Source organism: Gopherus evgoodei, chromosome 2 (genome assembly GCF_007399415.2).
Source record: "Gopherus evgoodei ecotype Sinaloan lineage chromosome 2, rGopEvg1_v1.p, whole genome shotgun sequence".
Taxonomy (NCBI): domain Eukaryota; kingdom Metazoa; phylum Chordata; order Testudines; family Testudinidae; genus Gopherus; species Gopherus evgoodei.
This window is the reverse complement of record NC_044323.1, coordinates 157,728,166-157,751,850: the sequence shown is the minus strand read 5'-3', so window position 1 is coordinate 157,751,850 and position 23,685 is coordinate 157,728,166. Positions and strand designations below refer to the sequence as shown.

Here is a 23,685-nt window from a genome sequence, read left to right as displayed (position 1 = left end):
TAGCCTCAGGGGAAAGGGAGCCAGGGATGACATGGCACCTCAGAAGAGCACAGAAGAAGGAGCCTGTGGGCATGTTTGTGTCTGGTGAGGTAGACTCTGATTGAGGTGGTTGTGGGTTCAGATTACAGCTGCTATGGATGGCTAGCCTGGGAGACAGTAGGAAGTGAAGGTGCTAGCACTGCATGTTCCCGTTTGAAGCTAGAGGAGATTGAATCAGAGCTGCAAAATCATCATGGAATCAGAGATGGAAAGAGACCCATGAGGTCACAACTTGTTAATCCCCACTAGGGGGTCTGGTGCGGATTGTTCCCTGCTCTGCATTCTCCAGAGCCAAGCAACGGGCTCCCCAGTATTTCTCCTGGGAGATTATTCTGTAGCCTAGTACATGTGTGCATGATGTTTTGGCAATGTAGAGCACTGTATGTGCTATTATGGATCAGATATTCAACAGAGGTTTCCAAGTGCTCAGTGCCCACTACTGGAACCAGGTTTGCAGTAAATCTCAGCTCTCATTTAGGTGCCTACATAAGGGCTAGAGTTTCAACAGAGCTCAGCATCCAATGTGTACCCAACATGCTGAGCTCTCTTGCAAATCTGTCTGCTAATCTCATCACTGCCTTTTTATACCTGCCCTGAACTCAAGGGCATTTCCATCCAACCCAGCCCATAGTTGTGAAAACACCCCGGGTGTAATCCTGTCTTTCATAGGAGGTTCTCCAATTGCTTTACAACCTAGCTAAGCTGCATGACCTCCTTGGGTGGTAGGTCAGCATCACTAGCCTTAATTTTTTCAGATGGGGACACTGAGGTGCAAAGCATGAGTCAGTAGTGGAGAAGGGAGTAGAACCCAAGAGTCCTGATTCCTATCTCCGGCTCTAATCACTACCTCACGCTACCTCTTGGAGCTAGGAATAGAACCCAGGACAACCAATTCCTACCCACAGCTCGAACCACTAGACCACACTCCCTCCAACACAACTGAGTGCTGAGCCTATGTTGGTGCCTAAATACTAGAGTGCTGGCTGCTTTAGAAATGCACAGGCAGATACCGTGGGAAAGAGACCCCACAGGGTAAATGTTAATGCAAACCATGTTCAATGGCACATTTTATTCTGATTGCTGCAATAAGGAACAGGTATTAAAGAAAAAAAAGCACAGACAAAACAAAACCAAACAAAACCCCCACTCCCACACACAGAGGCAGGAAATGCTACACTGACTCTAGGCCAAAAAGGAAGAAACAAGTCGGAGGGCAGGATTCGGCTACTATGTCCCAGTGGGATTCCCAAACCACACAGCTTAGAGCCTGTCAGTGACAAAGCCAGGGGGACCCAGCTCTGACAATTTCTTTGTCACTTCAGTACTAGACACAAACATCTGGTACACAGCTGTGCCGAGTTTGTGACACTTGCTTGGGGAAGCAGGGAGTGACCACGGCGCATGGGACTCGAGGAAGGGTTAAACCTGGATGGTCACTGCGAAGGCCTGTCTTCAGTACAGCCACCGGAAAGGCTTCTGCTATGGCCCGGGGGTGCTGCTCAATTCTGCTCTCACTCACTGGTGTAATTCCCTTGGTTTGACTGGTTCCACTCCTGCCTTAGATGGCTGCAAGTGAGATCAGAATCTGGTTCTCCAAGCTGATGACCCTCTCTCTGCTCACCACCACCCTGGGACCAGACTGGAGCCACTGGTCTCTTCAAAAAACTCAGCATCTCTCTCCAATACCAGCGGCACTGCTAGAATGGCAGCTTTGGTGGCTGCTGCTGTGCAAGCCAGCTGTGGAACTTTACACCAGGCTGAAACCAGAGGGACATACCCTAGCTGAGAAAATCCCTGCTGGATTTTTGGGATGGGGGCGGGTTTCTAGCTACATGGGTGAGGACAATCTTAGCATGTCAAAGGCAAGGCTGGTGCAAAGGAGCCAGAGGGCAGGCATCACTCCCCAGGCAATACCCTCGAGCCCAAGGTTGCACTGGCCCCTGAACAGGGAAGGTGAAAGCTGCTTCCTCAGGGCCCTGTGCTGGCACCTGCATCACTGGAAGGATAAATCAGGCTCCAAGACAGCTTCAGGAAGCGCAAAATACCACACATCACCTCTGGAGACTGCCTGTGTGGTGCTATATAAAGCCCATCACAAAGGGGCTGGAAAAACTAGCAAGGGTCTTGCTGCAGTGCAGGCAGGTGAAAGAGGGTTGGGGGGGGGTTGATTCTCTATGGTGGCGTTGGTGGGGCACCAGGGTCAAAAGCTGAGCACTGTGCAGACTGGTGGAACTATGACTTGCTCGTTGATGGCACTGGGCTGGCCCCAGCAGTGACCAGGGTACTGAATGGAAGGAGACGAGGAAATAACCGAATGGGTATACGCATTTGTAGCAATTCACTTTCTAGAGGGCAGAGACTGAGTACGACATTTGCAGAGCCTCGTGGTCTGACAGGGAAATGCAAACAACACAAAGCCAAGAGAAGGATGCTCTTCCGAGGGGACGTTCTGGGGCTGGCCTCAGATGGCAACGCTGCCTCTAGTCACTGTGATGTTGAGTGAGAAACTGGGTCGAAGCCACAGGGGATCCAAGCCGAAATTGCTCAACGAAACGTTCCAGGGGCCAGGAACCTGGAAAGAGACCAAAAAGTCGGGAGCAAAAGTCAAGCTCTGAGGGCTGTTCTGGCCAGCAGGCTTCAACTACATGCACCAGAAAGAGAGAGATGTTCATGCTTGTAACTGGGCTTGGGCATCCACTCAGCATTGTGGCCTGCCATCTGGAGCCCCAGGGCAATCAACCAAGGGCAGAACTGGCCCTCTGAGCCAACAGTCCCTCACTCGGCTGTTGGGGCCACCCACTTAAAGCCTCAAAGAGCTCCTGAGTTGGTCACTGTTCTGTCTGCTGGCGTTTCCACTTGTCCCCTTTCTTCCTCCTCTCCACTAAGGAGTTTGCCACTGGACCGCCATCCTGGGTATTAACGGTTCCTGTTCAACCCTGGAATGAGTCTGGCACAGGGAGCCTGCCCTACCAATGCAAATTCCAACTGCTCCAGCCCCGACCCGGAGAGGTAGGCTCTAGGGGAGAGAGGCCCAGTCACTTCTTAGCCTTGAGCTCTCCTCACCTTTGTCCTTTCTGTTTCATCTCCTCTGAGTTGGTAGTTTGCACAGGCACCCATTTATCTCACAGGTGGAATGCTTGCTATAATGACTGGCGCTGAGCATGAAGGTAAAGAACTTTCCAGACAGCTGCCCCACGGGACAGAGAGTGTAAGGGACCGTTGTCCAGGCTGCTCACTGAAAGGTGGGCTAGAGTCCTATGGGATGGTGCTGGAAGGAGGAACCGCACCTCCTGCATTTCCAGTCTACACTAGCATGGTGAGGATTCACGCTGAACCACTGTAGGCTGAGTAGTGACAAGCCTCGTGCGCAGCTAGGGTAACAGACCATGGAAAGCTCCTGGGCATAAAGAGACAGCTCCTCAGCATGGACTTCAATGGAGCGGTGCCCGTTTACACCAGCTGAGGATCTGGCTCAGCGCATTTGACAAGCATTCTGTGTCTGCGTCAGCTGCTGCAAGCACCACATGGGGCAGGCCAGCCTGCAGAGAGCAGGTGTGATTCTCCTCTGTGCAGGCTGCACAGCTCCAGGACAGGGCTGGGAAGTAGGCTTGTTCTAACGTGCTGCACAGAGAGTTGCTGTTTATTTTTCTGACCTGCATGATACAGACCACATCCTGCCAGGAGAGAGACAGAGTCAGAGAGAGATAGAGAGAGAGAGACACTGCCAGTGAGACCCAGCCTCTCCCGGACTGTGGCACATGCCAGCATGCTTAGGTGACCCTAAAGCTTCTCTAAGCCCAGCTCCAAACCTGTGCCAGAAGAGGTCTGATGCTCTCGCGCATTTTTCCGGGCTGCTACAGTCACCCTTGGGTTTTGTTTGTTGTAAATGCTATTTGTTCCTTTCATCTTCCTCCTACTCCACCCCCTTCTGCTTCCTGATGACCTTTGGAGCAGACCTTCCCACGGCTTCCTACAAGCCCACCCCGAGATGCTGTGGAAATCCCCAGTTACTGAGTTGAGATGCAGCCTGTGGGGAAGAACGAGGGAGCTTCCCAGGCCCCATTCCCTTGAATGAGACTGGGGGCTGTGCTAAGCAGGCAGTGCCATTAACCCGCACACATACTATGCGTCTTGGCTGCAAAGCCTCTGGCGTATTTTGAGAGCTTCTTGGTCCCTCCTTTCTGATCTCCCCACCACAGATATGCTTGGACCCCATCTCTGCCAGATAGACCCGAGGAGGTGAAGCTATAACACAGTTACAGGATTCAGCGCTTTCAGCATCCCGGTGCAGCCATGTGACCAGTGTGATGCGCTACCTGCACCTGCCCAGCTGCCCAGTGCATTCTGGAAAAATCTAAGCCACTCTCCCATAGTGCCCCGGGCTGGGCCGAGCAAGGGCTAATGCAGGCAGTGTGACTCCTATCCCCATAAGCCGGGGTCAGAGGTCAACATGGCGGGTCAGAGGGAATGACCCTGCTCACACAGGAACCAGGACGGGAGTGATTTTCCTCAGAAACAAGAAGTGAAACCACACGCAGCCCCAGCAGGGCTGTGATCGGCAGCTTGCGGAAGCGACACTGACCGGTGTGTACACTGAGGAACTGACAGCACCCTGCCTGGGGGTGGGGAGAGGGCATTCCTTCCATGCTCGGGGGTGGCAGGACACCCCTGGCCTGACTGAGTGCTGAGTGCATTTTTCCCTTTGGCGGGGGTGGCAGGGACACCTTTCTCCCTGGCCGGGGGGCGGGAAGCAGTGTGGAGGTGGCAGGGATTTCCCTATCTCTTGCTGGAGACTCCTGTACAAGAAGGAGGCATTAGGGTGACCAGATGTCCCGATTTTATAGAAGCAATCCCAATTTTGGGTTTTTTTTCTTATACAGGCTCCTATTACCCCCCACCCCGTCCCGATTTTTCACACTTGCTGTTTGGTCATCCTAGGAGGCACCAAACATGTACGGGTCCCATTGTGATCTCTTCTGTAGTGGGCAAAGATTCATCCCTGTAGGTTCCGAAATGGGATGCAGTCATCTTCCCTCTGACTCTCCTGTGTGACCTATGTTATAGCTGCACTTAGAGGCTGGAAGGTGTATTAAATAGGGTGTGATGTGTTACACGGCCTTCCCTGTCCCCCTAGGCCTGAGAGCTGGGCAGGGATCTCAGCAGGGGGAGCATTTCCTAGGCCAAAGCCAGGCATTAGCATGAGGCAGGGTAGAAAGTGGCACCTTGCTAGGCCAGCGGGTACATTGCTCTCATTGATGCTAATGACAAAACAGGGAGGCCAGATGTCCCCATCTTTGGGATGTGCCCAGGTGCCCACAACTCTGAGGAGTGTAACAAGGGATGGCAATGTCACCTGCCCTTAGGGGAGCATCCTTATCTGAGAGGTACTCTGCAAAGGCAGACATGTGGGGAGGAAGAGTGGTCACTAGTCTGTAACTCTGGCAACCTGGGTTTGATTCCCTGCTCTGCTACAGATACTCTCTATGACTCTGGGCAAGTCATTTAACTTCTCTGTGCTCAGTTCTCCATGCGGATAATAGCAGTGCCCTACCTCATGTGGGAGTGGTCAAGTACTTTAGGTCTTGTGTAACTACAGTTAAAGTGGCAACCACCCCTAGTGTGGGCACAGTTATACTGGTATAAAAGAGCTTATGCGAGTGTAACTTAATCCAATTTGGCAAAGCAAAGCTCACTTTACAGCAGGGGTTGGCAACCTTTCAGCAGTGCTGTGCCGAGTCTTCATTTATTCACTCTAATTTAAGGTGTCGCGTGCCAGTCATACATTTTAACCTTTTTAGAAGGTCTCCTTCTATGTCTGTAATATATAACTAAACTATTGTTGTGTGTAAAGTAAATAAGGTTTCAAAATGTTTAAGAAGCTTCATTTAAAATTAAATTAAAATGCAGAGCCCCCTGGACTTGTGGCCAGGACCTGGGCAGTGTGAGTGCCATTGAAAATCAACTCACGTGCCGCCTTCGGCACGCAGCCATAGGTTGCCTACCCCTGCTCTACAGTATACAGCACCTTATACCAGTATAAATGCATTAGTAGTAGGGCCTTTACTGGCATAACTAGGTTGGTAAAAATACCCCATTCCTAAGGGATGGAATTATGCCAGTGAAGCTTGTAGAGTATAGACTAACCCTCATTCCCTTGCCAATGTAGCCCATTCCCATTTACACCAGAGAATTCCCACCCTCTCTCCAGGGAGCTTCCTGAAAGGCATGATCCAGCCTGAAGCAACTCCACTGCGGAGTTACCTCAGAGTGGCATCAGTGGAGCTGGGCTTGTGATCTGGCTCTTCGCTCTTTTAACCCTTTCTCATAATTCAATTCGTTAGACCCTTTATCCATTTTCTGGTTCACCTTCGCACCCCCTTCTCGCTCGTTGGTCTCCTCCTTTGGTACCTGCGCATGGACACAGTATTCCCAGTCTCGTCTCATCACAGCCAGAGCTTCCCCTCATGAGCCACGCTGCACAGAGGCTGGCTCCACCAGCCTGCAGTCAGTGGGGCTGCTGGAGGAGTGAAGGGCTATTCAGTGTGAATGAGGGGATCAGAATCCACCCCACAGGGACAGACTGTCCTCATCCTGCTCTACAACATGACGCCTCTGCTGATGACAGGTCAAAAATGCATAAGCTGGCTGTGTCACACTGCAAGTGCTACCTCACGTGGCAACCTCTGGCCTTAGTACTGGGATACTCTGAATTAAAGCAATGAGAAAATACCACTGCAACAAACTGAGATGAAGCTGGGCCTTGCTTCAGCTGAAGCCTGCTGCCTCTTAGGAGCCCCGACCCCCTTGTGCACCTCTCTAATGCTGAGTTTGCATGGCATCACTTTGCTGAATTCAGATCTAACACCAACCATCCCTGGTGCTTTTGCAAAACAGCTGAGCTAACTGGCCTTACTTCATTGTGTGCCTCATAGAGAATGGCTCCAGCCCAAAGCCAGTGAGCATGGGGGCTGCATCCTGACTCAGGCCCCTCCCCTTTCCTGCCACAAGGGGTAGGAGGACTCACACATGGCCACTGACTTGAGTTGAGTCAGTGCCTTAGAGAAGGGACTGTGCAGTTGAGTGCTTTGTGGTTCTGCAGCTGGGCAAGAGCAAAAAAGCCCCTGTTCTACTGTCAGAGCCTTCTTTTTTCCATGAGACTGTCAGATTTAGGTTAGCCTTGAGGAAGTATTGATCATGGAACGTATGGGTCACCGCCTTGATGGGGCGTGGAGCACACACTGTGTGCAGTGCTAGCTCACTCACCTTTCCCTGTGCTGCCCCCCAACGGGGCGCTTTCTCTGTGTGAAGCAAGCCTGTGTGTAAATGGGAACTGATTCTGTGTTTGGCTTGTTGCAGAGGCCTAGTAGCCTTGCACGTCAGTATGTGCCGTGGAGAAGAGGCTGGCTGTGAGTCTGAGAATAAGCTGTGCTGCATGCTGGCATACCCCACGCGCTGCGGCCGAGATCCCCACTGGCCTTGCTTTCCTTTTATCTGTATGTGCATGGGAGGGTAGCGTGGACTGGATTGAAGGGCAAGGAGATCGTTTACCCACAGTCAGTGTCAGCACCAGCTTCTCCCATGAATCTGTCTTGCTCCTGACTCACAGGGACCCCTTCCAGGGGGCACAGGGGAGTTTAGGCCTTGTCCACACTAGAAAGTTGCACTGCTTTAACTACTACAGCATCGTTAAAGCAGCCCAGCCTAGCGTGTGCATAGTTACATCCAGATAAAGGTGCTATATCCCTAAACAGTTTTTCCCATATGGGAAGGAGAAGAAGCTATACTGGTATAAGGTACCTTTATAGCAGTGTAACTGCTTGTACTACTATAACTATGTCGGTAAAAAAATCATCTCCTGTCTAACATGGCAGGCCTCAGGCTCTAAGACACTGTTAGTTCCTGCCTTCTCCACTTCTGTCTGAAGAGAGATTGCAAAGTCTGGTACTGTTTAGTTTTGAGAGGAGAGACATGAAGAGAGACATGGAAGCTCTTCAGAGCAGGACTGTCTCTGTGATCCATTTGTACCGCACCTAGCACAACGGTGGGTCTGGCCTCTAGGCACCCCTGCAGTACAAATGATACATCATCATCATCGAGGCAAACAAAATATTATGATGACCATTAATTATTTGTACTGAGATAACACCGAGGAGCCCCACTCACGGACCAGGACCCCCTTGTGCTAGGCATTGTACAAACACAGAACAAAAATATGGTGCCTGTTGCCGCAAGTTTGCAAACTAAGTAATAAGTGGTGTAGAGAAGGTAAATCGAGGGCTCCTATCTATCATTCCTCATACTACTACAGCAAAGAGACTTTCAATGACACTGTAATATAATCAATTGAAAGCTCATAAAAGGAAATCCTCTTATGATACAATGCATCCCTGTGGAACCCTCTGCCACTAGATCTCAGTGAGGATAGGAGCTTATGGGGTTCCAACCAGGATCAGATCTTTATCTGCATGATGAGAACATCCCTAGTTAAATAAAACATTGAAAAAAGGTTACAAGCCCTCCTGTGTCAGGGCTTAAACCAAACTAACTGATGGGGGTTCAGAATAAACTTCCTCTCTAGGTAGGTTATTCCATAACTATTCACTACACTGGAGCATCCAGTACTGTGACCATGAGCACATCAGTTAATCTCTCTGGCCTCGTTTCCCTCAGCAGTAAAGTGGGGGTAATGATTCTCTCCTTTCTCCTGCTTTTGTCTTGTCTATTTAGCCTGTAAGCAATTCAGCAGGAACCGCCTCTCGTTATGTGTTTGTACAGAGCCTGGCACAGTGGTGGCCTGATCTCAGTGGCAGTCTCTAGGTATCACTGTAATAACAATAATAATGCTCATAATAATGATACTTTGCCTTTCTCTAGTGCCTTTCATGGGAGGACTTGAAAGTGCTTTGCAAACCCAAGAGGTAGACGGCGTTTGAGAAGGGCGTGTGAGAAGGGCTGTAAGGGACCTGGAAACAATTTTTTTATTGGAGCTGGCTTGCTGAAGGGTGGCACTTGAAGCGCTGTCTTACCCTCCACTTTTGTCAGACCACTTTTAAGTACTGGAGGTACGTCCAATGATCCCCATTTTATTCAGTGGTAGCTTGAGACTCAGATACTTCCCCATTTCCTAAGGATGTTGGGAACCTTTAATTAATGTTTATAAATCCCTTCAGAGCCTTGGATGAAAGAAGCGAGAGAAAGACACAGGGTCGTTACAGCACTGCGGGCACATGCCCCCAGACACACACTGCGCATTGCAGGAAGAGGGGTTTTTCCTGACCTACTTTCCCACCTGTGACCACATTAGTCTGTCCCTTGGTGAGGCTCATGTTGTCCTCGGGGAAAGCACCGTGTATATCCCACCTTGCCCAGCAATGAGCTGGGTGGCTAAAAGTCCAGAGAAACAGCTCTGTGACCACATACTGCCTGATGGGCAACAGATCTCAGTGGTCAGGAAGCCGAGGTGTGCTTGGGTGATTCTGAAAATGGCTCTCACAGGCTGACGTCATAGCTTTGAGACCAGAAATCAAACCCGGGATTTCCCTGAGCCCTGCTACCCATGAAATCCCCTTGCCCCCCATGGTGCCTGGGATGACCACAGCCCTGGCTGCTCGAGACAGCACCAGCCTCAGAGGGCTAAGATGCCCCTCCAACCCTGCATGCCTGAGGCACCCCCTAGCCTCATGTGCCTGCCCCCCCAGCCCCACATGCTGAAGAACCCCCCCCCCCCACACATCCCTAACCCCAGGCGCCAAGTTTCCTGCCATTCCTGAACTGACCCCTAGCCCTTGAGTCCAGAACTGGACTTTCCAGGATGGTTTTTTGGGGTTTGGTTTGGTTTGGGTTTTTAAAAATATTTGAGCCTAGCAAGACTATCTGCAGCTAGAGTAAAACAGCCCCTCCCTTGCCCCGCTAACCTCTACGCTGGCTGGCTAAGCTGAAGACATTATATTATAGCATAGCGGGAGCCCAGTGAAACCGCCTCACTCCTCCACCCCCCAGCACACAGAGTGATTTCTCTCTGCAAATATTTGACAGTCCCTGAACCACTCTGTTGCTCTGACACCGAATGGGCTAATTGATTCACTAATGCTTGGTGCTGGTGATTCACTAGAGCTCTTGATTAACAGCCAGGGGTAGGAGAGAGAACGGCTTGAGATCGGGGGTGGGGGGGTCAGAAGGGCCATGACCCCCTCCCCTCCAGAACAGTAAGAGGTTTCATGCTTCCTTTGGTCCATTTTCAAGCTCATTTCCTGGAGGATTATATCATAGGGTTTCACCCTTATGTAAGTGCCTGCTGCAGTCCGAGGAGCTGAGAACACTCCACAAACACTCCCTTTCACAACAGCCCCATTATCCCCATTGTACAGATGGAGAAACTGAGGCATGAGGGAGCGGAAGCAACTTGCCTGGGCTCACACTGGCAGAATTGGGACTTCTGGGCTAGATGCCTGCTTCAGTGACTAACTGCTCGACAGTGCTCTCTCTCATGGGACTGGGTTATTTAAAATGCACTTTCATAGCACCACTCCCCTCACATCCCATTCCTGCTCCATCACTGCCCACTAGGGGAGCTAGTGAGCAGAGCAAGTTTCTATTTGCTCCAGACTCGTGCTGCCACCAGAACATAAGGTCTCTCACATGCTCTTAAGGACCAAGCAGCTCGCAGGCTGACTGGCTCCTGAAAATCTGAATGTGCCTGGTTCTGTTCTCACTGAACTCTGGTGTAAATCTGGACTGACTCTGCTGAAGTCAGCGATGTACCTGGTGTAAGTTGAGGGGGGAACCAGTCACTACGAATCCTGGATCATAGGGTCTGGAGGTGAGTTCTTTCCAGACATTGATGGAAGGTCTCACGTGCACAGCGCTGGCACCATTGCAGGAAGTGGGAATCAAACTCCATCCTGATATCAGCAGAGCTCAGAGGGCAGTTTGCATTCTGTAATTTATCTGCCTCATCACCGGGGATGTTCTCAGTGATAGGAGACCTGATGCTTTTCTGCAAAGATTAATGATGTCCCAGCAGAGGTAGGCGGGAGTCCTTTTTACCATTAAATAAAACACAGAGACTTCTACACTTTGGATAATGCAGCTGAAAAGTGCTGGATTTGCAGCACCGTTTCAATTACTTTCAGGGAGTATCTGCCGAGTGGCAATTCCAACTGGGAAGTTAGTTGAGAAGTTTGGCCCAAACTTTGGAAGGGTTTTGAGGATTGTTGGGATTTTTGTTCCTTCTCCTTTTGCAGCGGCTGCTGTCCTTCGGCTGGAGGGATGAGATTGGGACTATTGTGCGGACTGAATCTGGAGGCTTGGCGGAATCAGGGCTGGCTCCGTAAGATTTAGGGGCCGCAGCTGCAGTTTGTGGGCTTGTTCCACCTTTTATGGAACTAGAGTTGCTGAGCACTTTCTAAGAGATGCAAAGAGGACTGGTCTGCAACTGCTGCAAACCAGTGCTGTCTCCTGCTCTTGATGCCTCACTGCAGCTCTCTGCACTGTCTGGAGCTCTGTGCAAGGCTCCTGGACTTCCTTCTGATACTCAGTGCTTTTACAGCACCTCCCATTCCAGGAGCTCAAAGTGCTCATTACTTGGCTCCAAAACACCTCTTCCCGGTAGGCATCATTTCCATTTTACAGACAGGAAACTGAAGCAGAGAAGTTAAATGACTCACCCAAGGTCTCAGAAAGTGTTGGAGGCAGAGTCAGGAGTAGGACTCAGAGCTCTGGACACCCCCTGTCCTGTACTTTAACCACAAAAGTATTCCTACTACACCAAAGAAACATGTCCAGAGGTGGCCCATCTTCTTGAGGGCTCGGCAGTCGGGACAAGAAGCTGCTTGCCAGACACGAACTAGGTCTCCTCGCTTGCTGCCCAGGGGAACCCTCAGGTCATTCAGTACAATCAGGGCAGCTTCCCGTTTACAGCTCCAGCCAGTAATAGGGGACCATGGCTGCTGTCACTCTAACTGTGTTTGCCAGAACAGGGTATCGGGCACAGGCTGAGACAGCAGCTTGTAATGTGGTTCTTTTCCATCTGTCCTGCACAGGGGCCAGATCCAAAGTCAATCGAAAGACTCTGATTGACTTCAGCGGGTCTGGGCTGGGCCCAGCATCAGCCACGCTCTGCTAGAGAGCACCTTGTTTAGACATGGTTCAGTCACGCTGTCTGGGCTGCCATGTAGACAGGGCCTTAGGCGGAGGTGGGTCACTACCATAGCTGTGCCATGTGGTGCCCCACTAGGGTGACCAGACAGCAAATGTGAAAAATCAGGACGGGGTTGGGGGTAATAGGAGACTATATAAGAAAAAGACCCAAAAATCAGGACTGTACCTATAAAATTGGGACATCTGGTCACCCTCTGCCCCATGAGAGTTAAGATGATGATTATTAGTGTTATTAAGCAGCTTTTATACCTGCCTAGCTCCTTAATGTTTTTATTCTCTCACTGAGGCTTTGCCAGGAGACCAAAAGCTTGGGGTCCCCCTGTGGAATTTTAACCCGCAGGAGGCTGTGCTCTGGTGCAGGTGCTGTGGCTGAGTTATTTGTCCCAGAGTGGCCTGGCTGGAATGCAGCATCTGCTTCTCATCCAGGTCCTGGTTCTACCCGATTTTCCAGGTGGGTGGAACTAAGCCCCAAGGAGTGCCTTGCACAATGTTGTCTTGTGAGTCACTGGCACAGCCCCAATGTGAATCTAGCACTGGGCGAAAGAAATATCCCCCAAAGAGCATGGTGCTTTGACAGCATGCCGGACACAGGTCGCTGGGTGCTGTGGGGGAAAGCTGCCCTTCTGGGTACTCACATCTGCTGTTTCTCTGCAATGTTCCCCTCTGGGGAAATTCCTCCAAGGGGTAGTAGCATGGTGAACACTTGTGAAAATCAGAATTTTTTCACACGGGCACTAGTGGGAATCTGTTTGTGCTGCCCAGTAAGGAGCAGAAAGGAGTCATGTCTGGCAGAGGGCAGCTGCAGAGCCCACTTCAGAAGAACCCTCCATAGGTTCAGAAGAACCCCCCATGGGTGTTTTCCCAGTTGCTCAGCGCTGGCCCAGCCCTGCTCAGGTGAGGACAATGGGAGTTTTAGCAGTGACTGCACGGAGTGCTTGTGAAAATCCCACTCACAGCATACACACACACTCACCAATAAGGGACACGGCTGCCTAAGAATTCCTCCTAGGTCAGGAAACATTGATAATCCCTGGAATAACTGCCCTCCCAAGCATCCTTACCCCTGAGTAAATTGGGGGGAAGGCAACAAAGCAAACCCAGGGTTGTGAGTTCAATCCTTGAGGGGGCCATTTGAGCAGCAGGTTGGAGTAGATGATCTCCTGAGGTCCCTTCCAACCCTAATAATCTATAATTCTATAACACGGTCACTAAGGAACTGGTTAGGCAGGGTGCTGAATGCCTGCTACTAAAAGCACCCTCAACACCCCGACCATGGAAGTTGAGGGCATGCAGCACCTTGCATGATTCATCCTTAACAGAGTAAGTGCAATGATCAGGCCTAGAGGTCTGTGTGAATAAAAGGCCTAATGAGGAAGAAGAAATATGTGGTTTTTGAGAAAATCAGGGAGCTGATCCTACAAGGTGTCGAACATCCTCAGCTTCCATGGATGTTAATGGCACTCACAGATTCCAAGGCCAGAAGGGTCCATTGTGATCATCTAGTCTGACTTGCCTTATAATAGGCCAGAGACCTGCCCCAAATAATTCCTAGAGCAGATCCTTTAGAAAAGCATCCAATCTTGATTTAAAAATTGTCAGTGATGGAGAATCCACCACGACCCTGGGTAAATTGTTCCAATGGTTAATTGCTCTCACCATTAAAATTTACACCTTATTTCCACTCACCACTTTCTAGTGTTGTGTCCTACAATTCAGCCATGGCACTCACCACACAGACAGGGGGCTGTGTCTACCCATCCACCGCCGAGCAAACTGGTGTCTAATAATCCAGATTTTTCCTTTACTTCCCTCTTAGCTGCTGATCATGTCAACTTACATTACATGTGATGAATGCAAACCACTCCAGACATACCCCCTCCAGTAAGAACCTCACACGGCTTCCCAGTGCAAACAGGGCCCATCACAGACAATCACTGCAATTCTGATTGATCATACTGCTGTGATACACGCCCTCTATGATCAGAGAGAATATTATACCCCCTCCCTAACACATAGAATTAGAACAGGTGAGTTGCCCCTTTACAACTCACACACCAGCCATTAAATAATCCAGAGAAAACTCACAGGTTGAAATGCAGCACCCCCTTTCTCATGCATGGTGTAGGAATCTCTCCTTTTTATTCATATCTTACATACCCACCACGAATGTTAATGGGATCTGAACGCAGGATGAAAAGCACCAACTCTTGCCACTTGAGCTAAACCACTCATGCCCTGGGAATAGTAGCAGGCAGCTCTCATCTGTGGACCAGTAAAAACGTGCTGTATTTAGGCATTTTCTAAAGAGTAAGGGTTGAGTAATCGCTGAGCAAAAGGGCTCAGACTTTGTCCCCTTGTTAACTGCAGTAGTTTCGGCATCGGTGGGCTTCTCCCTTATTTAACAAAACACAGCAGGAGCTTGCAAATTGTCAGTTTGCTAATCCGTAAAACCCACTCAGCTCCAGGGTTTTACCCCATTGGTCAGAGGAATGTAATAGCAGACACAAGGAGCTCTCAGGGCATTTTTTAGACTCTGTGACTAAATGACCCGTGAGCTCCTTGCTAGTGCCCCATGTGGTGGTAGAATGAAAGACTCAATTTCAACCTCACTTGTTAACCTGCAAGTTGCCCTAGCCTGGAGCCTGAATCCCAGCTCCAGGGCCAAACACACCAGAAACTGGAGGATGTTTGAATCCAGATTCAGGCTCTCAATCCAGCTCCATCTTGCCTGCCAGTTATCTGTGTGAAGAAGGGCAGTCCTAGTGTATACATACATGCAAATGTACGATAAGCCCAGCAATCGGACTCTTGTGCTTCTGGCCTTCTGTGCCAAGCACCATTTTGAAGGAGATGCCTGGGTGAGTTGTGATCATGACACAGAGTGAAAGCAGCACCGCCAGATGCCCTCAAAGTCATATGCTGGTTTTAGCAACAGGGTCCCAGTACTGAGTTTACTTGTCAGCTTACTGGTTTCACTGGATCACTAAATTCCCCAGTGCAGAGAGGGAGTTTCCCTCTATTCGTGCATCAGAGAAGATATTAAACACACAGGTCAAAGCTAGACCAAGTTGTGGATTAGGTGAGTGTGTTTGACATTCTACAGACCACAAAAGATTATCTTTAATCAGTGAAAATGAAATAGATGTAACCCTTTCGGCTCAGGGTGAAGCTGGAGAAAGCTTCCAGTGAGAGAGAAAGGCTTTTGCATAGCAACATTCCTGAGATACCTCCTAGACTGTGTACTCTCAGTATTTCCATCTTCAGTAAGAAAAATGTGGCTGCATCGCTCAGCTAGTGTATAATGGCATAGCTTCACTGGAGCCAAAGCTACATTGCTTTACACTTCCTCAAGATTAGGCACACGGAAGACTGTGTGAGGCCCCAAGCTGGGGTATTTAAAACTGTGAGAAGACTTCCACATGGTGGCTATATTGTTTAGGAGGATTGAGGCCATACAGCAAGTGAGCCTGTATCTGTGGAGTCATGACCAGACATTTAAACAACCCAGGTTAACTTTCATGTTGGAACAGGGAGTGCAGTGACTTGTCTGTCACAACTACTCTCCAGCCTGCAGCAGCATGTGAGATGGATGCTCTCCTCACACATGGGATTTTGATGGCAAGGCAGCAGCTCAAAGGGGCCTGGTTAGTTGCCTCACCAGGAGATGGCAGTCATGAGAGCTTCAGGGAGCAGACCAACCTGTCTGCGGCATCAGGCAGATTGTGGAGTTTAATAGTGGGACCAGGGACAAACTGAAAGGACTTCTGGGGTCTATTTCCAGCTCTACCACCAACTTTCTGGGTGACTTGGGTAAGTCACCTAACTCTGTCTGTGCCTCAATTTCCCCACCTGAGAAATGGTGATGATGATACTTTGCTGCAAGACTTAATTTCTCCTTGTAAGGAGCTTTCTGATCTCTTCATGAATGGTGCTATGTTTATGCAAATTATCATTAGTAAGGGTTGTCAGGCCCATGATTGACAGATCCATTTGCTTACCTACCCACATACTGGAGGATATATCTAGACCACTTCTCAGTCAGCTATCTTGGCATCTGTCTTTTGACCAATAGCTGCTATTCTTATGTATAACCGTAAACTTCTCTAACTGCCCATCCATAGAGGAAAAAAAAGAGAAGGAGTTATTTTACTTTTATCTTTTGCTATTTTAATTTTGTTCCTTTCTATTTTCCATTGATTTGAACAAGGAGGAAAAAACATACATAGGTCACAATTTAGTGCCCTCTTCTGGAGGTCTGACCACCTGTGAGTCTATGTGGAGCAAATGGCTTGCCATTAAGATGTCAGGCCTCTGTTTTATTGAAAGGGCACTGCCTGCTTATTTTATGCTCAAAATGCAAGGTGGCTATGTGTGTGGAAAAGTTTTATCAATGGTTAATGGGAAGAAAAATGTTTTCATAATCTTTTACATTCATTTTCAATTGGCCCATTTTAGGAGGGAATTTAAATTTAGAAGCCCTGATCCAACAGTATTGTGCTAGTGCACAGAGATGTGAAAATTAATAGAAACAGAAGGGGAAACTGACTAACCTAGTTTCACTGTTCCCATCAGCTGAACTGCAAAATCTAAACAATTCGTTAATAGATACATTAGAGCTTTAAAGTGCTTCACTTGTAATAATCTGAGTTCATCCACATGCCAGGCTGTTTAAGCCAATGGCTAGCTTCTCTTTTTATGTTCCAAACAGATGAAGAGTCAAAGAACTGTTTATGCCTAAAATCAATATTGTATTGTATCATCTTAGTGTTGGCTGCAACCTGAGAGACTTTTCTTCTCCTGACTGTACTGCTCAAGTATTTCCCTTTGCCGGATCAATAAAATAGTATATAAATTAATGATCTCTGGGATTATTAGTACCAAGGATAAGGAATTTAAAATATGTATTCTGAAGGACTGTGCTGCATAGAGCCTATAATCTAAGACAGTGGTTCTCTACTTTCCAGATTACTGTACTCCCTTCAGGAATCTGATTTGTCTTGCCTACCCACAAGTTTCACCTCACTTAAAAACGACTTGCTTACAAAATCAGACATAAAAATACAAAAGTGTCCCAGCCACACTGTTACTGAAATATTGCTGACTTTTTCATTTTTACCATATAATTATAAAATAAATCAATTGGAATATAAATATTATACTTAAATTTCAGTGTATCATATATAGAGCAGTATAAACAATTCAGTGTCTGTATGAAATTTTAGTTTGTACTGATTTCGCTAGTGCTTTTTCTGTAGCCTGTTGTAAAACTAGGCAAATATCTAGATGATCTAGATATCCTCAGGAGGACCTCTGCATAGCTCCAGAGGTACCCCTGGTTGAGAACCACTGGTCTAAGCAGATTATCTATCTAGCTATCTGGCGCTCATCACTTTACTGTTTGAGTGCATGGTAGGTGCCTTGGAAATATCTTTGATAATTAGATAAATGCACCATTGCCATCTACTGGATGCAGCAAGAACTGCTGCCCTGTGTTTCATAGATCCTATATTGCTAACAACTAATGAAGAGTCTTATTTAACTAATGTGGCAGGAGATGTTTGCTTTTGGTGCAAGAGGCTCTGACTTCTATCCCCCTTGTTGTCCTGAACTTGCGAGTGGCTAAGCACATGGCAGGAGTGACAGTACTGAACTCCTAGATGACCTTGGGTTTGATACCGTATGTTTGTCAGCTTGCCTTGAATACTAATATCATGGAAACTATTTGCACATGGTTTCTTCCATAACTGGATGAAAGAAAGTGTGGATTCCAATCTGCTTCATCTTACTGATGAGTTTTAAAAGCAGTTCTCTGCATGTAGCTTTCTATCTGATCATGAACAGTCTGCAAGTAGATGGCACTTTGATTAGGTATCCCATCCTTCTACTAATTCTGACAGCAATGAACACATGGAATATAGTGGCAATTCATGTTTATTCAGTAGATACATGGGGCTCTATTAAGTCAACAAAAATACTAAATTAAAATGACAAGAAGGATCTGGTTTAAAGCAAGACTAGGTGGAAAACTGAGAGCTAAGGCTGACCTTAACAACTCCTGTTGGGCTTCAGTATTAGAGCAATGGGTGACCTGGCATGGCTCTTACCCGGCAGTTCTTAGGAAGAGTGGGATGGTCTGAGCCCTGGATAATAGCTTTCCATTTCCATTTCCTGGCTTCCGTTAACTGACGTCAGAGCTTTAATGTAATTTTAACATGCTATAGAACACATATTTGCATTTTTCTGCTCATTGCCTTTGGGTTTCAGTGTAAGAGATGGAAAAGATTTGCAAAAAATATTAAACAATGGAGGGTTTGATGCTGTGCTGTAAATCAGCATTAATGTCATTGAAGTCAATGGTGTAAAACCCCTGTGATGACAGAATCTGGCCCTTTGTTTGGATGCATCATTTATGCCCCACTAACCGTTGTCCATGGGGGTTCAAATGGACAGGCCTCTGAGGGGTGCTTGTTAGATCCAGCAGCAGCTGTTGGACACACCAGGTATGTGATTCAGTAGAAAAGAGGTTAAAAATAACCTTCCACCAACTATTTAAGTAACGGGCCGTCTACGGTGACAGTTTCAGCACACAGCCTGGCACAGCTGTTGGACAAATCGTGATGCTAATGTATCAGAGAGTCCAGTGACTAGATATACTAATATATTACAGGTCTTTTGGACACAGCCAAGCAATTCTAACAGCCCTCAAACGACAGACCATGCAACAGCAGGATGAAAGGTAGTTTAAGTGAAAAATCTTGCACCTGGGAGTGACAAATTTTGCATCAGGTTCCAGTGGAGTGTAATCTGAAACATGTGAGTTACAGATCCTCAGAATTAGCCACTGATATTTTGGTACATTGTAATGTTCTAACTATTGTGTACATGGTGAGCGCCTCAGTGGTACAAAGCTTTCTGTGTCCCATGGGACATCTGCCATAGAGCGGGTGCCTTGTCTAGTGGATAAAACACAGGGCTGGGCGTTCTAGGACTCCTGGATTCTATTACTGGGTCACTCCCTCATGTCAAGTTAAGAGTTGAAGTCTTCTGTCCTCCTAGACAAATCACTGACAGTAGGCCTGCACTGGGGGAGGGGCGGAAGAGGCGGGAAAAAAAGCACAGAGCCTGGGTTGACTGACTCAGGCTTGCGGGGCTTGTGCTACGGGCTAAAAATAGCAGTGTAGCTGTTTGGCATGAGCTGGGTCTAGACCCACCCATCTTGCTGGGTTTTCACGTACACTGCTATTTAGCCCCGCAGTACAAGCCTGAGTCAATTGACCCAGGCTCTGAGACTCACTGCTGTGAGTTTGTTTTTGGGTTTTTTTTTTTGGAGTGTAGACATGCCCTGAGGCCAAAATTTTCAAACTTGGCTGCCTAAAGTTAGACACCTAAATCCATACTTAGTCACCTACTTAAGCAGCCTGATTTTCTGAGGTGCAGAACACCTACAACTCCCAGTGAAGTCACGCAGTCTTTTATCTGATCAGCAGCTGTCTGTGGCAGAAAGTTCTTTGATTAGGTCTCCCAACCTACCTTTCCCATCACCAGGACAAAGTCATTGCTGCTGCTTACCCCTCTGGCCGGCCCCCAGATGATATTACATGATCTACCCTGCTATAGTGCATCCACACCACAGTGTCACTGAATGGTAGAACCCAGCATGTGTTACAAAGTGGAGCATGCTCTGCAAAATACTTGTTGAAATGAAACGGCTTTACAGTGTAAGTGGGCAATTATCTTCAAGATGAATGACTCAGATGAAGTTCCCCGATCCATCTAGGGGAAAATGAGTGAATGTTGCTAATAGCTGGATCTAGTGTGTGAGGAGTTAGGAAGACACAGGATTAAGGAGAGAAATCATCTGCATATGGAATAATTAGAAATCAACTGTCACATAATCACGGAACAACATTCTGGGGCTGTGCAGGTCCCAAGCTTTCCTCTTTATTAATTAGAGAGGATCCAGGATTACTATGTTTAATTGCTTGCAAAGATTCTGTGCATCTTTTGTCTCCTACAGACAATGCTGGCTGGGGTATGCAAAATAACTCCCGCTCCTACTATGCCGGGCCTTTAGAAGAGGTTTGGTGGGTGGAGTAACTAGCATGAGCCTGAACCAAAACCCTGCATCCAAACCTGCCCTGATCCAAATCCAGATTTCATAGCCGATCGTGCTTTCCACAGTGGGCAAGCCCTTAACACAGGAACCTTCCCAACCCACCAAAACCCTGAGATGGGCTCAAAACCCTAGATCTGGTTCTCAGTTTTGTTACCAGAGCCCATCTCTATTAGTGACAGAAATGTCTACGTGTTTTCCAGTATGGTTTAAGCCAAAATACTTTGGATATATTAATATATCAGAACAAAGTCTCAGAGTAACCTTCATTCAGATGGATTGGGGTGTTCCATGGATTTATATACTAAGGTGACTGGGACCATGTAAGATATGATATAAGACAGATAAATAGATGGGTATGTATGCTGATAGATAGATAGATAGATAGATAGATAGATAAGCATATCACAGCTATCCATTGTAAATATACCTACAGAGTGAACTGGATTCTTCCTTGCTGGTACAACATGGGAGTTTATAACCAAAGACTCATATCCAGGCCAACCGTCTGACCATGAGGGTATGTATTTGGGATGGATTTAAGATGCTGGCTAGATATGGCAAACTCAATTGGGTATTTTTGAATTGTTTGCTTTAATAAATTAGCTTTCTTTTAGACTACTGTGCCTGCCTATTGCTTTATAGCTTAATCTAGGATATGAGATATTGGTTAATATAGCCATTTGTTAAATAAGTTAGTCAATGATATGCTATTAATTAATTTTTTCCACAATGGATTCTACATTTAATATGCTTGTAGTTCTGGCTTCGCTGTATCAGTTTCTATTGAAAACATGATAAAACGTTATTTTTATAAGCACCTCTGATGTAATGTTCAAAATTAAAGACTTCCATACTATGAGGAACATCAACAGCATTTATCACTGATAAAGATGGCCCTGAAGCAACATCACCAGAGTCTAATTATCTCACAAAGGTCAGATCCATGACTGATGTACATTGGAGTAGCCCTACTGATTTCATTAGTGCTACCTTGATTTACACCACTTGCAGATCTGGCCCTCAGATTCTGGGAAAATTCAGAACCGGGTCAAGGTGTGAACTTTGCAGATGGCACAGGGTCTTTACGGGCTGATCCAAAATACTGGATCCAGTCACCCCTGAAGCACAGGAGATCACTGGATTGGAATGTTGTAGCTACATCTAGCTACAGACTGTGTGCTTAATGCTAGGTGCATTCACTCACTCCTTCGTGTTAACAAGAACTTCTGTGAGCTCATAGGCCGTGTTGAAACTAGGGAGTTACAGTATTACAAGGGTGAGAATTACTGATCTGATTGATCTAGGTGCTTTGGTGGGGAGGATTTGTAAACTTCCCCCCGGTAGCCAAGGCAGCTGAAGAGGCTCATTCCATGTAAATTATTATTATTATTATTATATGGAGATATACCTATCTCATAGAACTGGAAGGGACCTTGAAAGGTCACTGAGGTCAGTCGCCTGCCTTCACAGCAGGACCAAGTACTGTCCCTGACAGATTTTTGCCCCAGACTCCTAAATGGCCCCCTCAAGGATTGAACTCACAACCCTGCATTTAGCAGGCCAATGCTCAACGTAAACTCTTTGGGAGCTGCACCCATCTTTTTGTTCTGCGTTTGTACAATGCCTAGTGCATCCTGGTCCATGGCTGGGACACCTTGGTGCCTAATACAAAGAATAAATAATAACAAAACTAATTGCATGGGTAGGGCAGGGAAGCACAGTATAATTTGCTAGATGCACCTGACCCCTATTCTCTCATTGCTCGCAAGGCACTTGTTTTGCAGAACTTTCTGGCTCTGCACGTGGATTTTGTTTGTTGCCAGCACTTCCAGTATGTCACCATGGGTGAGGCCACCTTGCAGGGCATCCCTGCAGCTTTCCCTCTGCCTGTCTCTTAATCTCCTGCCTGTGAAAAGTTCATGATGCAGCAGTTTTTTTTGGGACCCTGGTCATCCTTCCATGTGGAGGACGTGCCTGGCCTGGTGGGACAGGGAGTTTATGAGCAATGTTTCGGGGCTGTTTGTGCAACTCCATTGCCAAATCTCATTATCCCTGATGTTTATCTCACCACCTGATATGCATAATAGCTCGGAGGTGTCGCTGATGAAACTGGTTGAGCTTGGGGATGTGCCAGCAAGGATTTGTCAGCATTTCACAGCCCTTGAGACCTCTCCCCACCTTGGATTCCGCTACCCAAGTGATTTAGAACTGGTCGGCTGGGTGGTTTTTTACAATTCTTAACAGCAGCTCCTTGAGCCTCACCCCAAAAGGTACACCAGCCCTGCTCCTTTTAGGGACCCTTTTGAAGGCATCTGCATGATGCTGGGCCTCCTGAAGTAGAACTAGGCTCTTGCTGGGATCTGTCTCACTGCAGAAACACCAAGTCAGGCCCCATTGTGCGAGGTCCTGTACAAACATACCGTAAACACAAGTCTTTGGGGAAAGCTCTGCTCCAACATTGAATTTCTCCACTCCACTGCCCTGCTCCAAAGAGCACACAGCCTACAAGAGAAGCCCTAACAAGTGCATGAGACAAACAAGTCTGGCCAGGGTGGAATGGAGGAATGGGGGAACATACTGGTATCAGAGGATGCACACATTATTAGGGCTGCTGTCTGCTCCACACAGAGAACCCTCCTCCTCCACAGCATGCCGTATCCCCCCTTTGACTGTTGGTTCAGAGGATTTCTGTCCATCACCCTGCTATCTTTTGTTCTCTCCATAAACATCCACCAAGGTACCTCATCAACCTCCTTCAAATCCCTCCTTAAAACTCTCCTTTACAAAAAATGTGACAATGGTTAGGCCACTGGATGAGACCTCTGCTCCTCACGCTGACCAATATCATCTCATTGTTTTCTTGTACTCCCGTCTATCTGTCTGTCTCCATTTGTTGTCTCTTGTCTTGTATTGAGATTGTAAAGTTCTTTGGGGAAGGAACTGGTTTTGTCCAGGACAGGGGCTCTGAGGCAATACAAATAAATAATAATAATGGTGCTGGCTGTTTTTATAGTTCTTGTGAGCCGCTGCCTGGCCCCTTGGCACTGTGGAGGTAAGGGGATGAGAGTGCTTTACTAGCCACGCATCCTGCATGTGCTCCATCCATGGAGAGTTTCTAAGGAAATGCCTGCTCCACAGTGGGATTTCTTCACACCATATCAGCCCTGCCTCCAGTCTGCTCCTTCCTTGTGTCAGCTCTGCTTTTCTTCCCTCATTGACCCTCACGTTTCTAACCCTGGCAGCTTCAGTAAGAACAACATTGAATCTACAACCATGCCTTCCTCTTACTCCATTTACACCAATCCTCCTGTTGCTTTCCACTGACCCTCTCACTCCCTTCACACCAGGCCCTCCTAACTGCTCCCTTCCTC

At 47.7% G+C, this 23,685-nt stretch overlaps 1 protein-coding gene across 3 annotated transcripts in view; it reads right to left on the bottom strand.

Moving 5' to 3' along the window:
- Positions 1 to 1,089: 1,089 nt before the first annotated feature.
- Positions 1,090 to 23,685, bottom strand: part of PEBP4 (phosphatidylethanolamine binding protein 4) — a 212,786-nt gene continuing 190,190 nt past the window's right edge. For all 3 annotated transcript variants that reach the window (XM_030552066.1, XM_030552065.1, XM_030552067.1), the window contains exon 7: positions 1,090 to 2,611. In XM_030552066.1, the coding sequence (XP_030407926.1) occupies positions 2,520 to 2,611 (92 nt within the window). In that variant the 3' untranslated portion in view covers positions 1,090 to 2,519. The remainder of the gene's footprint in view (positions 2,612 to 23,685) is intronic.